This window comes from Protopterus annectens, chromosome 17.part0 (genome assembly GCF_019279795.1).
Source record: "Protopterus annectens isolate FY-2018-M chromosome 17.part0, PAN1.0, whole genome shotgun sequence".
Lineage (NCBI taxonomy): Eukaryota > Metazoa > Chordata > Ceratodontiformes > Protopteridae > Protopterus > Protopterus annectens.
In genome coordinates, this window is record NC_056751.1 from 746,526,397 (window position 1) to 746,544,537 (window position 18,141).

Consider the following 18,141-nt stretch of genomic DNA (forward strand, 5'->3'; position numbering starts at 1 on the left):
CGATTATCAGAAATGCACATAAGGGGTTTGGAATTACCCTCTGAATTTCAAAACGAACATAAGAAAAGTATAATAGGCATGAAAAAAAGATTAAACAAGCAAAATGAATATAATAAAGGCAAAAAAGGGCACATTAAGCATAAACAAAGCAAGACAACTGCATGTTTTTGGCAAGATACTGTGTTTTGGCATAAACTACTATTTTCGGTTTATTCGCACAGTGTAATTATTTTGAAATGTTTCTTACACTGATAAAAGATGATTTCTTGCAGTACAGTGATTTCAAGAATATTCTTGTGCCCAGGAGACTTACTTTGCAAAGTTCAGTTATTCAGAGGCCCGTTGTGCTAGTGGGCATAGTTACAAGTACTGGCATATGTATATGTGTGTGTGTGTTCATGCATACTTGCAAAAGCTTCACTGGTATGTGTTAATTTGGCAGAGGCATTTGACAGACCAGGTCCACTTGCATTTGATCAGAATGCTGCAGAGAACTGGAGAATATTTGAGCAACAGTATGATATTTTTATACAAGCAGCTTATTCTGATAAAGATGCACCAACCAGGGCATTCATTTTGCTAAACCTAGCTGGGTCAGATGCCACTGAAAGACAGCATTCATTTGTGTACGCACCAGCAGTATATGAAGGAGAAGAGGAAGCCCGTCAATATGGCTGAATCACGAACGATGTTTGAAACACAAATTCAGGGCAATGTGCAACCCAGACAAATGTTACATTAGAGAGGCATTTGTTTTACACAAGATCAAAAACCAGGAGAAACTTTTGCAGCCTGCAATACCGACCAGAGAAACAAAGCTAAAACGTGTAGGTTTGGTGACTTAAAAGATGAGTTAATAAAGGAAAGGTTTGTGTGTAGTATTAATGGTGCTGCTGTGAGAAAGATTTTGCTACACGACAGTGATTTAACACTAAACAAAGCTACTGAGATTTGTCAGATCCATGAAGTTACAGAAAGGCACACAAGTGTTTCAGCAGGCTCCAGAGCAAATGTAGACAGCATGCAACATGTGGCTAGCAGAAGCAGGCCTAAGCACGTTAGCTGTAACCCCTGCTGGTGTGGCAGATAAAACCTGCAGTTTTCCAGCAAGTTCTAAGACTAGTTCAGTGAAAAGGCCATGCTCACAAAAAAGGCTCTGACGAAATCAGAATATGCATTGATCCAAGTGATTTGAACAAAGCATTAAAGAGACTGCATCATCCTATGCGTACAGTTGAGGAAGTCGCAGCTCTAATGCCAAATGCCACTGTTTTTTCTGTCTTGGATGCAAACAGTTCATTTTGGCAAGTAAGGCTTGATCGCAAATCTTCACTACTGACTACTTTCAGTACCCCACTTGGTAGATATAGATTCCTCAGGATGCCATTTGGAATAAATTCTGCACGTGAAGTCTTTCAGTGTGCAATAGAGTAATTTTTTTCAGGTTATCCTTGTGCCATAATAGTAGATGATTTAATGGCTGGAGGCAATGGAGAAGCACAGCATGACAGAAACCTTAGGAAAGTTCTAGACAGAGCACATGAAGTGAACATGAAACTCAATCCCCTGAATTGCAAATTCAGACTACCAGAAGTTACATATACGTATATCATTTACTTACTAGCACTGGCTAGCAACTAGACCATTGAAGCAAGCAGCCATTCTTGAAATGCCAGCACCAGATATGTACAAGCTATATAATGTTTTCTTGGTATGGTCAATTATTTAGGCAAGTTTATACCAGACTGCAGTGAGTTGACAGCACCTTTGATAGAGCTGATTGGCAAAAATGTTACATGATCTTGGTTAGAACAGCACCAGAGGGCATTTAAAGACATTAAGCAGAAAATTACCATCCCGTCTCCATTAAAATACTATGATGTCAATAAACCAGTAACGCTTTCCTGTGATGCTTCAAAATTTGGTCTTGGCGCAGTTATCCTTCAAAAGGGCAGACCAGTAGCTTATCCTCAAATTGAGAAAGAACTTTTGGCAATAGTATTTGCATGTTCAAAGCTTCAGGATTATATTTATGGTCGAGCTATTCAGATTGAGACTTCTATCTAGGCAAACCAGAACAATATTGCCTCTCAGTTCCAGTCTGTTGAGGCCAAAAGCAAAGAACAACAGAACAATCAGAGCCCAACTATACAGAAAGCGTTCTTTCCAGAAATCCAGCTATGACAATTCCAGCAGATTTCTTCATCCAGTGAAGGAAGGAGACACAGTGAGGATACAAATGATGAAAGGTTTTGACCGGATTGGTCAAGTAACAGGTGTATGTGCCGAACCAAGATCCTACTTTGTAGAATCAGAGGGTGTGAAGTACAGGAGAGATTGCATACATCTTCTTCCTGTATTAGAATCGAAATCGCAGCATTGTTCCTGTGATACAAACTCTAGATCTCAGAACAATCCAGACAATGTTCCTGTTGCAGAACATATCTTAACTTCTACTTCTGTTCCTGATGATGTTCCTGATGTCCCCAAAGTTAAACATTCAGCAGAGATAGTCCCTGTTGCTAGACCTGATTACAATTTCTATGTCACACAATTTGGTCGTATTTCCAGACCTAGTGTGAAATACACAGCAACTTGGACATAATTGTCTATATGTATTTAGTTTTGTATAATTGCATGTCAAAGAATTATTTGTATCAATTGCATGTCAATGTCGTCAATAATGCATGACTCATTTCTCAAAAAGGGAGGATGTAGAACAGTGTGTGTGTGTGTGTGTGTGTGTGTGTGTGTGTGTGTGTGTGTGTGTGTGTGTGGTACCTTTAAGCAGCGTTTCAAGGACAGCACGTGCATATAAACAGCAAGCAAGTGCTAGCTTCAGTGCCATTTTGAGACTGCAGCCAGAGGGTGAGCATGTATGAGTGTAATAGCTGGTTTGTTTAAGTTAAAGTTATTAAGCCTCAGTTTTGATGTGTTTGTACATAATAAAGCTGCTTGAACAGAACCCAAAGAAGTTTGTCTGTTTTATCCTGACCAGACGAGCAACACCTAGTAACTGTAGACCTGGTATTTAATAGGCAATCAACTTATCTGTAGTACAGACAATTAAAAGTAAGGATCTTCAAATTCAGAAGGGTGAATTCTGACAAAATATGAAGTACTGCCCCACATACTAATGGCTACAGAAACGTACCATGTTTAAAAAAAGTATAAAATTATTAAAAAGGAAAACAGAACATTCCTCAACTCTGTGTGTGGGTATATCAGGATTTATCCACAACTGGTGTGGTTTGATCATGAGGGTCAAGTCCGAGTGATTAACCAAAGGCACCAGTGAGCAAATCCTGATATACCCACAAATGGGAGTAGATTACTGCTACTAAACAATAACACTGTTCAGGAACTCGCTTAACTTTCGTAAATAATGCGACTGTATAATGGAACTATAGTGTTCTTCCACCTTTCGCTGTCAGACCTGATGTACTGCACATGTGTATGACAACTATATCATTAGTTTAGTCCTGAAGGAGGACGGAAGAGGGGATCTCTCTCTGTGTGGTTTGTCCCTCTGTCTCTCTTTTTTTGTTTTTTTTTTTTCTTTAAGCATGACATTTTATAAAAAAAATTATGAGGGACAACACAGAAATGAGAGAAAACTGTGTCATCCAATCAGAGTGCTCATTTTGGAATAATACATTTCCCATTCCCTTTATCGTATAATAAGAATTAAAACAAAAATCCATAAAGGCCCAAAGAAATATCCAGTTCAGTCAAGAGATGAGGTTAGACAAAAAGGGAAGAATAGAAGAAAGAAAAAAAAAAGAAAAGATGAACCCTTAGTAAAACAGGATAGTGAAATAGTAGAGCTGGTGACTATTCACAAAGGAAGACATGCAATGTTTACCAAACTCAGAGTTTAAATGCCCATGGATAAAAAACAGGGTGACCCCCAGTCTTTTCAAAGATTTTACTCACTAAAACAGTGATTCACAAGGCAGTGGTACCTGTCCAGAATAACAATATAGTTTAACAAACAAATATAGTTGCCTACCATAACACTGGATTTATGAGCAGACTTCTGACTGCAGCAACAAACAGAACTAATGTTGTAGACATTACGGTCATAGCACTCACAACTTTTACAGGCCGTTAAGCTCCTCCTATAACCCTGTAAATCACTCTGCACTAATAAAAATACTACAGTTGTGAACCAAGTGAAAGACTAGTGAGAAAAGGGAGAAAGGTAGAAGGCATCTTGCAGCCAAACATTTAGTCACAGATTCAGCAGCATGATAAGGGCCCAGAGCATTTGTATCTGATATTAAAGAGCTAACAAGGCTGCAGGGACAAAATGGAGTGTCACTAGCTCTGTCCTCCTGGAGGCTGGGTACATACTACCAAAGCTGTCCACACACACACATCCATGCAACAAGAAATATAAACTCCCTAGCTGACAGCCTGTGAGAAAAAAAAAGTGGCAAATGATTGCATGCACCCTCAAGCATTGAACAGCTGTTACCCTTAGTAACGGAAGAACTAACAAAGCATGTAATTCATAAATTTATTCAGCTGTGATAACTGCAACTAGAAATAGTACTTTCCAAGATGAGAATTTTAACTCTGCCAAATCTGTGGGCTTGATAGGAGGGAGGAAGAGCCTCTCAAGCATAAAATAAACAGCCCGAGGGGAAGAGAGTCATTAACGACTGGCCAAAGAAGGAAAGTACCACAAAACTTTACAAAGATTAAGTGAAACTAAGGTTTGAAGGCTTGATCTGTACTGAAGAATACTCAATGCCAGCAACAGAAAATAACAAAGGGTAGTGGAGAACTTGTGATATCAGAAATGTAAGTGGATCTATGTTACTGATAGAAGCCCAGACTTAGAGACAAATAAAGATTTTAAAGTTTTTTTCAGGTACAGCTTGCTTGGAAAGGAACTAGATCTGAATAATTCTCAGCTAGGATAGTTTCTATCAACTAGCAGAAGTATGGGATCCAAGCCATCAGTCTGAGACCCTGAGGATCCAGGCAGGTCCTTCTGGAGGAGAAGCCAATAAACATTTGTAATGCAGAAGCTGAAAGAATGGGGGCAGATTAAACTGCTGAAACATAAGAAACCAAACCTATTTAGGACAGTAAGGGGCCACGAGAAATCAGCATTGTGCATATTCACCAAAATACTACATCTATGAGCAAAGCTCCATCAGCAGGAGCTTAAAGATGATGCTCCAGCCATCAGGAGCACTCTCCAAGTAAAATGTCCCCAGGCTGCAAAACCAGTCTGCATTCCCAAAATACAGTGCTGAGGAGACATATTCTAGCCCCAAACAAAGAAAACTAACTGAACTGGGCATAAGCTCCTACATAACTCGCTGGATTGCCAGCTGGCTCACAGACAGGACCTAGGAAGTCAGGATTGCTGATACCATCTCCACTAAGAAGCCAGTCACAAGTGGTGTACCTCAGGGCTCCATAGTGGGGCAACTCCTATTTAGCATCTACATTTCAAAAATAAAGGCTAATTTCAAGGGCCTTTGACTGGCCAAATTCGCAGATGACTGATAATTGGGAGGCATTACAGATCCCCCCCCCCCATGACACAAACATTTTACAAGAGAATTAAACACAGACAAATGGCTGGTGCCAAAAATCATGGATTAAAACTCAATGCCAAGAAATGCATTACAGTGCCTTTTGGGAAAACTGCCACCCAAGCTAATTACTCCTTTGATAAAACACCTCTAAAAGCTGGCCTGGTAGTCAGGGATCGGGAAACATATGTAGAGAGTAACCTGGCCTTTGACAAACATGTGGCCAAGATAGTAAGAAAATCAATTTTCTGTCGCCCAAGCTATTAGTATGGGCATGGCATCCAGAGCCAAGGATGTCATAGTGCCACTTTATTCAGACTTTATCAGACCCATAATTTAATACAATGCCCTCTTAGCCATGCACCTTCCCAGACATATGCAGAAGCTGGAATGCCCACAAAGGTTCCTTACCAGGAGAATCCAGGTATAAGTACAATGTCCTATACAGATTGCCTTAAAGCCCTATTACTATACTTTGTCCACTACAGATTACTAAGAGAGGTGATCTATGCCTGGCATACAAGGCATCCTCGGATCCAGCTCTGATGGATTTTTGCACATCAACAAAACGGAAAGCATCAGAACCAAGACATGTTGGTGAGACAGGTATGTGTCTCAGAGGATCCCCATGCTCTGGAACTTGCTCCCCATCCATGTAACGCACAGGCCACCCCTAACCCTATTTAAGCAGAACCTTCAGCAATGGATGGGAAATGGAAAATAAACCCCAGGTCCGACCACACACATCTCTGATAAACAGTAAGAGAGTAATACCCAAAGTAGCACCCCCCCCCCCACAAAACCGCTGGAAATTTCTTAACTAACATGACCCCTCATAATAAACTCTGATAATACATAGGGACACAACTGGGTTGGATTGTATGGCTAGGCTTATAAAGGCCCTAGTGGTCATTAGCCTAGTAGATACCTATGAACATACACCTTCCAAAAGCAATTATTTGCATAGTCATTCCTAGATTCATAGACATTTACTAGGCTAACGACCACAAGGGTCGTTTTAAGCCTAGCCATGCATCCCAAATCTCTGACAAGTTCTGATACCCTTGATAAGTGTAAGCAGGAGGAACTCTGCCTCACATGGGTGCGGGGGGCCCTGTTCCACATACGTAGTAGTCTCTGAGATACATATCTATCTCTTCAGCAGGACCTAATTATATTACAGGCAAGGTTTAAGCCTTTAGAAAGGGTAATTCTGGTGCTGTTTGTTTTGTGGATATGCAGGAGATCCATCAGAGTGGGGTTTGACAATGCCCTGTATGCCAGGCATAGATCTCCCCTCAAAAGCCTGTAGTAGACAGAATACAGAGATAGGGCCATGAGGTGGTCTGCATAAAACATTACACTTACGTCTTGTATTTTTTTAGTGAGGAACCTCTGTGGACATTCCAATTGTTGGATATACCTGGTTAGGTACATACCAAAGGGGGCATTGTACTCAATGAGAGGTCTGATGAATGCCGAATACAGTGGAACAATGACTTCCTTGTACTTAAATGCCATACCTTTGTTTATAAGTTGCACAGCGTATAATGATTTACTCACCACTGTAAACACATGATGATTAAAGGCTAGATTACTATTTGTGTGTGCCCCTAAGTCCCTGACTAATGGGTCAACTCTGGAGGGGTGTGTTGTCAATATGATAGTTACCAGGGATGGATGACTTCCCAAAGGATACTATTATGCATTTCTTGGCATTTAGTTTTAGTCCATGGCTCTGACACCTGTTTTGTCTGTGTCAACCCCTCCTGGAGAACATTTGTGTCAGTGTGAGATTCAATGACAGCTCCTAATCTGAAATCATCTGCAAATTCAGTCAGTCAGAGACCACTGACATTGGCCTTGACTTCTGAGAAGTAAATGCCAAAAAGGAGCGGTCCAAGAACTGATCCCCGAGGGACTCCACTTGTGACTGGCCTCTTTGTAGAGGTGGCCTCCCCAATTCTAAATTCCTGGCTCCTGTCTGTGAGCCAGTTGGTTATCCATCATGTGACATACAGGTATGTACCCGAATTTGTCAACAATACCCGAGTGGGGTATTGTGTCAAATGCTTTGGCCAGATCAAGGTAGGCAGTGTGAAAAATTCTGCCCTCATCCATTGCTTTGGTGACCTTCTCAAAAGAAGTCCACCAGGCTGAGTAGGAATGATCTGCCCTTGATGAAGTCAAACCGGGTTAGATCCAGGGTCTTGAGGTTTACTGTATCTCTGTTGATCATCTCCATGATAACTCTTTCCACGGCTTTACATATAAGACTAGTGAGACTTACGGGTCTGTAGTTTCCTGGGTCTGTAGATGGTCCACCTTTGTGCAGAGGGATGACTGTTGCCTTTCTCCATTCATTAGGCACGATACCTGTTTAGAGGCTACAGTTAGATAGTAATTGCAGAGGCCCTGACAGGTCATGTTTCAAGCTATTTAGAAGGCATCCCGGGATATTGTCTTCGTCTTAAGAGACAGCATTAAGAACCTGTTCCCTAGTTATAGTAGGGGGAGTTACATTTGATATTTCCTGATGGAAAGTTGAGAGAAAGAGAGGGACAAAGTTTGAGCTGCATTTATCAGCCAGGAGGTTTGCTATGTCTTCTGGCTCAGTATAGGTGGCTCCATTTATAAATGAGCTCTGCACACAATTGTGTTATTGCCTTTGAGGATGCGGACATAGCTAAGGAATGCTTTGTGGTTGTCCTTGGCCTGGGAAGCTAAACTTACCTCATATTTGGCTTTGGTAGATTTTATTTGTCCTCCGAGTTCTTGGTTTAGTTTGATAAGAGTGCCTGTATCCTGCTTGGTGCTGCACCTCCTAATTTTTGCCATGATTTTCTTCCTCCTGTTATACAACCCAACGATTTAGTGATTCCACAAGGGTGGCTTGTTTTTTGAGTTAGTTCTGTACTCCTTCCTGGTGGGTACAGCTGCCTCTATGCAGCTGTTAACATGCTTGTACAGGGTTTCTGTGAAGAGTTCTGCGTAAGCAGCAGTGTCCTCAGGGTTTATGGGGGCATGAAATTTTGCCAGATTCTCACTTAATAGCAGGAGGTTAGCCTTAGAATAGTTCCTGAATATTCCAGATTTAGCCGGGGGTCCAGGTTTTATTTTTACTTCAAAGGAGACCTTTTTGTGGCCTGATCTTACCAGGGAAGGCATTACAGTAGGGGGTGTGCAGCACTCACCCATATCAGTGAGGACCAGATCCAGTATGGTTGCACCCCTGGTTGGTGGACTGACTATCTGGTCCAGGGAGTTTGTGTTTACAAAATCCAGGAATCTCTGTGCATGTAAGTTTGGTGTCATATAGGATTCCCAGTTAATAGTGGGGTAATTAAACTCACACATGAATATGGTACTAAGTTGGATGGTTAGTGTTTCTAATAAGTTTAAACAGATGATGTGGATTTATATATCGCTGAGTGAACTTTGAGCACAAGGGGCGCTGAACAGAACAGCTATTATGAAGGCTGCTACACATTATGCCAAATGCAGTTTTAATAATCCTGCTTTATAATGTCTTCCAGTCACATACAGAGACTACAAATCAGAAATCCTGTTTGCCTACCTCATCACAGTCTGCTGAAAATTCCTTCTGGTCTCTCACACATTTTACAAGGTATTATCTTTACATCACAAGCATGGTGTGCCTGTGTTTACCGCCATTATGTAGAATAGGTGGAAAAGCAATTTTATCAAGACCACTGCATTGGTACTCTGACAGATACTTACTTTGACATTTAAGACAACTTGGACTTTCATGATAGCCAATGTCAGTTTCACTACTTAAATCTTTAAACCACGAAAATCATGTGGATCATACGGTTATTTCCAAAATGTCGATACATAGATTAAAACATAAATCTGGTAATTCAAGAAGACAACCAGTACATGATTGAAATTTGATGTATAAACAGGCAGATTTCTATCAAATTAAATTTACATTGGCAAACATATCACAAAGTACCACAGTTGTAAAAGTGTATCTCTGCAAAACTGCTCATGTACACAACTACTTAATCCAGTTTACAGTTAGCAATTACAACAAGCCGACAGATTTTACCATGCTCATGTAAAATTGTAATATTACTACATTATTTTGTCTACAGTCGGCATGCAGTTGGCCAGAAGATGGTTTAACTATGCTCATGTAGAATTATTGAATGAAAGTACTTTTTTCTTTTATGTCCAGTCTAAACCCGAAATACGTCCTTATGGACTGGTGCTCTACCCACTAAACAAATAAATCCAGTTGTTTTAACTAATTGTCACTTAATAAAAACTTAAAAGCAAAGCTCAAAAGCTGGATTTACATATGTGACATCACTGCCTTTCATAGTGTTACAGGTAGATGTGGGATGGGCTGACATACCAGCAAGTACCTCTCTGAGCAACAGGGCTAAGTAAGCACTGAGCATCACCTGCTCTCTCCAGATAATAAAACTAAATAACAACTATGAAAAAAAACAGTGAAATAACAGAGCAATTGAACTCAACCAGCAGAAGAAGGCTACAGACAATACAGCAGCAAGAACATTTAGAATGAAAAGTGTGTGTGTGTGTTGGGGGGCATTGCTAGACTACAGAAATAAAATAAATCTTTAGAACTCAACACTGCTGGGACATTCATGTGTTGTAACCAGAGACAAGCTGTTAATGCAGCGTATTAACATGTATAAGGATACAAACAACAATTTTAGGACTATATTTACTACTCACTTGTCAGCAGTTACACATACAATTTTTACTTTACCATCATTATGGCTGAAAGTATACCACACTACACAACTGCAGGTGTCAGTGCCTACAGCATCTCAAGGGTGCACATTAGCATACCTCTTTACAGGTTTGAGCAGGCACAAAGTACGGAGTTTAAAATGAGAGGATGTTTCCCTGCATTATATTCAATAATTAATAAAAATTATAAACCTTTACAAAACAGGACTATTACCAGAAATATTATTGCATGTCATCAAATTATGATGTTGCACACTGATACAGTGATTTGCATAAGCAAACCAATTTTTAATAACAAAAACAACTAGCTGTAAAATATACATCAGGCACAACAGCCACAGTGAAAGTCAATGCTGATGTTACTAAATGATACAGCTATTAAAAAGACACCTATACATTTACTACACACACACACACACACACACACACACACACACACACACACACACACACACAAATAATAAAACATGAAAAGGGCGACATGCTGGTTATCTGAAGTTATTATACTTAAAATGAGAAAACTAGGAAGTGCTACATAGATTAAACCACGAAACCTAATATTGATCATTGGCATAACTCTCAACCTCCTAGCATTAAAAATGTTAGCACTGACTTGGAAAAATCAAAGCACAGAGTCAGAAAGAGAACAGCTTTCTTGACCTTCCGTTGTGAAAAAAATTTACATACTATGTTCTCAAGCGTTACAGGAGGAAGCAAAGACAGTGAAAAGGAAAAACTATTCTGATGCCGTGCACCACGCCAGATCAGACAAGCCAGCAACTGTGCAACATGAAAATGGTTAAAGTCTAACAATGGTACTTGTAATTTCATAACTATAACAGCTTTCTAAGATGAAACCAAACATAAAACAGAAAGCAAAGTACTGTATGCAAAGCCTTCTTTACCAATGCAGCACAGTAATGACAAGCATATACTCAATACAGCCATAAAAAGTAATTTCTGCTACAACTGCATTGGAAATGAAAGCTGTATTCCTCTGACAGTATTAAGACACAGAGCAGATAAGTATACTGGGTGTCCAGCATAGTACCTTGCAGGAATAAAGGAGACATAACTGCCCCCTAACACTGCTGTGCAGGAACCAAAATTGCATGTAAACATTCCTTGCCTCTGTCTGTCTGCCAAGCACTGGTGCAAAGTCCTTCCACAGTAATGGCAAGAAAAGAACAAACCCGGAGCTCCAGATTTGTCCATGAACAACAAGTCTTTTGTAGTCTACTGCATTTCCCTGAAAGGCTTAACATCCCATACACATTTTTACATCAATGTGTTTTCTTTTTGCTTTCCTGTTTGAAAGGAAAATGCTAGACTGCATAAAACCTAAACAAGGAAAATAAACTGTTTCATTCAGAAATGTATATTATTACCACATTCTTTCAAACCTACCCTCACTCAAAAGTTCTGCAAAAGATCATTATCATTTGTTATGCTCTCAGAACAAATTCCCTTTCTTAATTAGAAACAGAGAACACACAAAAGCATTATGTTTTGGAATTTTCTTTTTGTCTTCTCCTCTGAGTTGTGTAACCAAAAAATTTTGAACTGTGGTACCTGTCAGAAAAAAAAATGCAAATATTCCAAGCAAACAGATGAAAGTGAATAATAAGACAAGGTAGCTCAAAACTAATTTCCAGTAACCAAGCAATTTAATGACAAAGAATGCTGAAGTCGCATGTTATTGCTGGGTACTACAGCAAGTCTCGGCAAGCACCACCTGAATAACCTGTTGCACAAACCGTCATCTCAACGTGTTAAGCACCGCACTGCATTACCCGTGTGGCTGCAGAACTACTAGAGAAAGGCAGAGAAACATCCAGTGCATGGGACACCTTCCAAAGTTCTCGGGAAGAAAAAAACTGGCAAAGTTCAAACCATGCATCGCGTTTTTTTTTTTTTTGTTTTTTTTTTGGGGGGGGGGTTGCAAATATTTTCTTTTCATTAGTAAAATAAGCCCTGATGGCAGGTATAAGCCCTGTTTTCCGGCATCACACGGGCCATTACGAATATAAGCAAGAGGCAATGACATGCAGTTTAATAACACCATAACGCAACGTACTCCAGACATTGGGGTAATATACCATAAGTGCATTAGACATAATAATCAAATTCGCCACGGTACATCTTAAAATGTTAGGCGTACAAATTCTATACTCATGGGACAGCTCACCTATGATGCAGCCCGTCTTCAGTAAATGGCACTACACAAAAAACGAACTCTGGTAAATCTGATTGCTGGCAATCACAAATTACTTTTGGGAGAGTTACAAGCTAAATTCAAGTTTCGCTAAAACGTACTCCAAGAAGCTCTTAAAAGTGACAGTCTTTGTCCTTACCAGCATCCAGTTTAGCAATCTGCGGCAACCGGTACGAACTAACCAGCACATCCAGAGACAGCGAGACTGTGCTCCAAGTAAGGTCCTTAGCATTCCCGAACAACCCCGATCCCAGCGGCGGATCCATACTCGGGGCTGGCTACACAAACCGGCTGCAGGGAGTCTCAGCTACAGGAGCGGCACATGGCACAGCCCACAACTCCAAGACGCTACTGCCTGCCCTGATCCACTTTCTTAGGTGACCAGACTCCTGTGTAAATTGAAAGAAATGGGACCTACACCAAGCGCCATACCACAACAGAGAATCCAGTAACGCGTAGTGGAGACACGCGTGCGCAGCAGCAGCAGACACCGCCTCCCTGTTGCAAAGCACAAACGTGTTGTCCTCTCACACCATTGGCACGAGACCCGGGGCTGGGTTCTGAGTCTCTGTGAGCTGTATAGTGCTGTTTTACTTCTACAAAGACATTTAATTACCCTAGAGGGTGTTTAATTTTTATCTGTCACACTGCTAATGTTTGATTTTGTTGTGTTCCTTCATTAATCTAATTGAGCAGGGACTTAGTAGAGCGTGCTAAAGTAGCCTACGATGGATATTGCGCCAGATTACACATTGCCGGTAAAATGAACCACAAACCCTAAACTCAGACTTGTCATCTTTTCAGATGCCCAGTGTTAATTTTTTTCAATGAAACATGATATTTTGCAAGATAAGGTACACCTTCAAGTAATACAAAGGACCCTTATTCAGCCAAAAGCTAAAGTTCTCTTTTTAAGGATGTATTAAAGTAAGTTTTGCACGAAATATCGGCCGGTTCATTGTAAAACAGTCCTGCAGCAAAAGTGTATTTTAATAGTGAACTTCTTCTGCTCCTCCATAAACCACACCATACTTATTTACTTACATTTGTTAACTGGGTTAGTATAAATTCATCTTATTAACATCATAACGATCCTGTTGCAGAATTTCAGTGTTTTAATTTTGTTTCTTGTCACATTAAAGTGCTTTAGTACATCAATTCTGTGCACATTTAAAAGCAAGTTAAGTCTTTTTTGCCTTACAATGAGACACTCTTAGTTTTGTTTTAAGAGCTGTACATTCATTTTTAATACATGTATATCATCACCATATGTGGTACTGCTCGCAAAGCGCTCAACTTTGCTCAATAATCCGTAACAACGCTAAACATAATGGGGGATACGAGACCTAAAATCAGCAACATTTTTAAAATATTACTCAAATTCACTTAAAAAAGCTAGTTACACGACAACATCAGGGACAGTTGAAAGTTATGGTGTTTTGACCATATTAGGATGCTGTACTGTTACTTCCTCAACTGATCTCACAGGTTTGTTTGAGTAAGATTATTTCTGACCCCTTTTCACTGAGAGTGTACTTTTACCTCCCTTAATTGTGGTCTGTGAATAAAGTCTTGTCCTATAACTTTCAGCAGAGGCCACCCTAACTCATACATGTTAAAATATTCATAATTTCAGCCTTTAAACACAGTAACGGACTGGAGTAACAAGCAATAATGCCCAACAGTGTGGGCATTACATGTAAATAACAGATCCTCCAGGGGTGTTGTGACTTACTTTAGCCCTGGACGATCCTTTATTTCCCCATAACACTTAACCTTGATAGTACTATTGTGCTTAGAAAATTGGCTACATATGGATATCCTTTTACAGAGAGGTGGCAAAGGCTAAGGATAAGGCATATAGAGAGTTGTATGAAAGGTTGGACACTAAGGAGGGAGAAAGGGACCTGTACCGATTGGTTAGACAGAGGGACCGAGCTAGGAAAGATGTGCAGCAGGTAAGGGTGATAAAGGACAGTGAGGGAAACGTACTCACTAGCGAGGAGAATGTGATGAATGAAGAGAATGAGAGAGAGAAGGCTGGATGATGTGGGGATAGTGCATCAGGAAGGGCAATGGATTAGCAAGGCGGAAGTAAGGATAGCTATGAAGAGGATGAAGAATGGAAAGACTGTTGGCCAAGATGACATACCTGTGGAAGCTTGGAGGTGTTTAGGAGAAATGGCAGTGGAATTTTTAACCAGATTGTTTAATGAAATATTGGAAAGTGAGAGGAAGCCTGAGGAGTGGAGAAAAAGTGTTTTGGTACTGATTTTTAAGAATAAGGGTGATGTGCAGAGCTGTAGTAACTACAGAGGAATAAAACTGATCAGTCACAGCATGAAATTATGGGAAAGAGTAGTGGAAGCTAGGTTAAGAAGGGAGGTGATTATTAGTGATCAGCAGTATGGTTTCATGCCAGGAAAGAGCACTACAGATGTGATGTTTGCTCTGAGAGTGTTAATGGAGAAGTACAGAAAAGGTCAGAAGGAGTTGCATTGTGTCTTGTGGATTTAGAGAAAGCATGTGACAGGGTGCCTAGAGAGGAGTTGTGGTATTGTATGAGGAAGTCGGGAGTGTCAGAGAAGTATGCAAGAGTGGTACAGGATATGTACAAGGGTAGTGTGACAGTGGTGAGGTCTGCAGTGGGAGTGATGGATGTGTTTAAGGTGGAGGTGGGATTACATCAAGGATCAGCTCTGAGCCCTTTCTTAGTTGCAATGGTGATGGACAGGTTGACAGAAGAGATCAGACAGGAGTCCCCGTGGACTATGATGTTTGCAGATGACATTGTGATCTGTAGTGAGAGTAGGGAACAGGTGGAGGAGACCCTGGAGAGGTGGAGATATGCTCTAGAGAGAAGAGGAATGAAGATCAGCAGGATTAAGACAGAATATATGTGTGTGAATGAGAGGGAGGATAGAGGAATGGTGAGGATGCAAGGAGTAGAGGTGGCAAAGGTGGATGAGTTTAAATATTTGGTATCAATCGTTCAGAGTAATGGTGAGTGTGGAAGTGAAGTGAAGAAGAGAGTACAGGCAGGTTGGAATGGGTGGAGAAGAGTGTCAGGAGTGATTTGTGACAGACGAGTACCAGTAAGAGTGAAAGGGAAGGTCTACAAAAGGGTAGTGAGACCAGCTATGTTATATGGGTTGGAGACAGTGGCAATGACAAAAAGGCAGGAATCAGACCTGGATGTGGCAGAGTTAAAGATGTTAAGGTTTGCACTGGGTGTGATGAGGGTGGACAGGATTAGGAATCAGTATATTAGAGGGTCAGCCCAGGTTGGACAGTTTGGAGACAAAGCCAGAGAGGCGAGACTGCGTTGGTTTGGACATGTGCTAAGGAGGGATGATGGGTATATTGGGAAAAGGACGCTAAGGATGAAGCTGCCAGGTAAGAGGAAAAGAGGAAAGCCTAAGATAAGGTTTATGGATGTGGTTAGAGAGGACATGCAGGTGGTTGGTGTGACAGATCAAGATGCAGAGGACAGGAAGAAATGGAAACAGATGATCCACTGTGGCGACCCCTAACAGGGAAAGCCAAAAGAAGAAGAAGATTATATATATATATATATATATATATATATATATATATATATATATGTATATATATATATATATATATATGTGTGTGTATATACACATATACATCAATTTAATGCAAAATAGTTTCTCCACTTGAATTCTTTTAATACAGATTATATCTCAATAGACATGCAATTATAAAATGTTAGTTGTATGTGTAGTGTCATTTTTTCATATTGCTTGTTTCACACAGGTTTACAGACACACACACACACACACACACACACACACACACACACACACACACACACACACACTACTCCAAACAGACCTACAAGCACAAACACACACATACACACAGACACTCACAAGGGAGACAAACTCATAGAAAAACACACAGAGACACATGTAGCAAGACATAAATGCACACTCTCACAACAGAGATGCACAAGACACATAGACACACAATAGACATGCACATGCACACACAAACACATATGCATCGCAAACAAACATGCAAAAACAGACACCCAAATGTGCACTCCACATAGACACACACACACACACACACACACACACACACACACACACACACACACACACACACACACACGCACACACACTGTTTGTGTTTTAAAGTTTTTTTAGTTATCTAAAATAAGCACTGCTTTGTGTTTAAGTCTTGATTTCAAGTTCATAGCAGATAACCAAAATGGAACACAAATGTTTGCGGGAACAATGGCTAAAGTTGAAACAAAGTTAACTGTAGAGAACAATAAGAGAAACAATAACTTTTTATGCTCATAACAGAAATGGGAGGATAGGTACAGAATTCTCCAGGCTGAACAAAGACAGACGGGAGAACAGAAATGAGTGAGAAAAAGCAGAGGTACTGAATTAATTATTTGCTTCAGTTTTTACAAGCAGAGGCACTGAATTAATTATTTGCTTCAGTTTTTACAAAGGAAAGCAAAAGGAAGATGTGATGCTGGCAGAAAGGAAGGGGTAGAATGGGAAAAGCAGTGGGTAGGCACTAGAACTGAGACAGAGAGGAGATTTAGAGGGAACTAGCTGGTTGGCATAATGGTTAAGGTGTTTACCTTCCAGACATGAAGTGCAGAGTTTGATTCTCACATGGGGTAATTGGCTGGGCTTAAAATAATCCACAAATGCAGTTAGCCTAGTTATAACCTATAACCTATGAACTTAGGGAGGATGAAGCATAAGGCTCAGATGAGCTGCCTCCCAGAGACCTGATACCTGCTTTGTGTGTTGTCAGATCCCCTGATAGAGATCTTTAATAGATCACTAGCTAGTGGGGAAGTGCCAGAGAACTGGAAGAAAATAACTATAGTACTCTTGTGCAAGGGAACATCTGAGAAGCTATTGACCTGTTAGCTTAGCAACAGTAGCTGCGAAAGCCATGGACAGAATGGTGAGTGGAAGGCTGGTAGCATTTCTAAACAACTCCAGGAGAGCCACAAACATGGACTCATAGTAAGAAGTAGCTGCAAAGTAAACTTGATCTAGCTTTGTGACTTGATTACTGGTAAACTTGATAGGAGATTGCCAATAGACTTAAAGGTTTCAAATCCATGGACAAAATTGAAATTCCTTGGTCACATCTGAATGAGCTGTAAGTTGTCAATTGGAGTTTGTCACAGAAAATCATTGCCAGAGTTGCAGTGATTCTTTTTTTCCTTTTTGCCATTATTATGTAACCATGACTAGTATATATAGGTAAGGGGGTAGAATTTTTATCCAGATGAAATGGAATGGTTTGTGTTTATTTTGGTTATAGGTTCATAGGAGATTACTAAACTAACAGCTTAAGAGCCTTTACAAGCCTAGCCAATCATACCTGCATTTACCCAATTTATGATTCCCATAGGGTCTAGAGGATGGTTTAGGTTTGTACCTATGCCTTGAGTATTTTACAGACTGCTCCTGTCCATTAGGAACATAGGCACTACCCCAGGAGTGAATTTGCCATTCCCCATCCATTGAGCCAAACTGCATTTCAAGAGGGCCAGGGAAGAGCTCTGCTTAACATGAATAGGAAGCATGTTCGAAATAAGGGGTAATCTTTGAGGTGTAT

The 18,141-nt window shown here is 40.4% G+C and overlaps 1 protein-coding gene across 1 annotated transcript in view; it reads right to left on the minus strand.

Annotated features, from left to right (window-relative positions):
* GAREM1 (GRB2 associated regulator of MAPK1 subtype 1) overlaps positions 1–13,048 on the minus strand; it is a 2,177,677-nt gene extending 2,164,629 nt beyond the window's left edge. Inside the window, exon 1 of the mRNA XM_044059797.1 lies at positions 12,656–13,048. Within this exon, the coding sequence (XP_043915732.1) occupies positions 12,656–12,782 (127 nt within the window). The 5' untranslated portion in view covers positions 12,783–13,048. The remainder of the gene's footprint in view (positions 1–12,655) is intronic.
* Between the last annotated feature and the right edge of the window lie 5,093 nt (positions 13,049–18,141).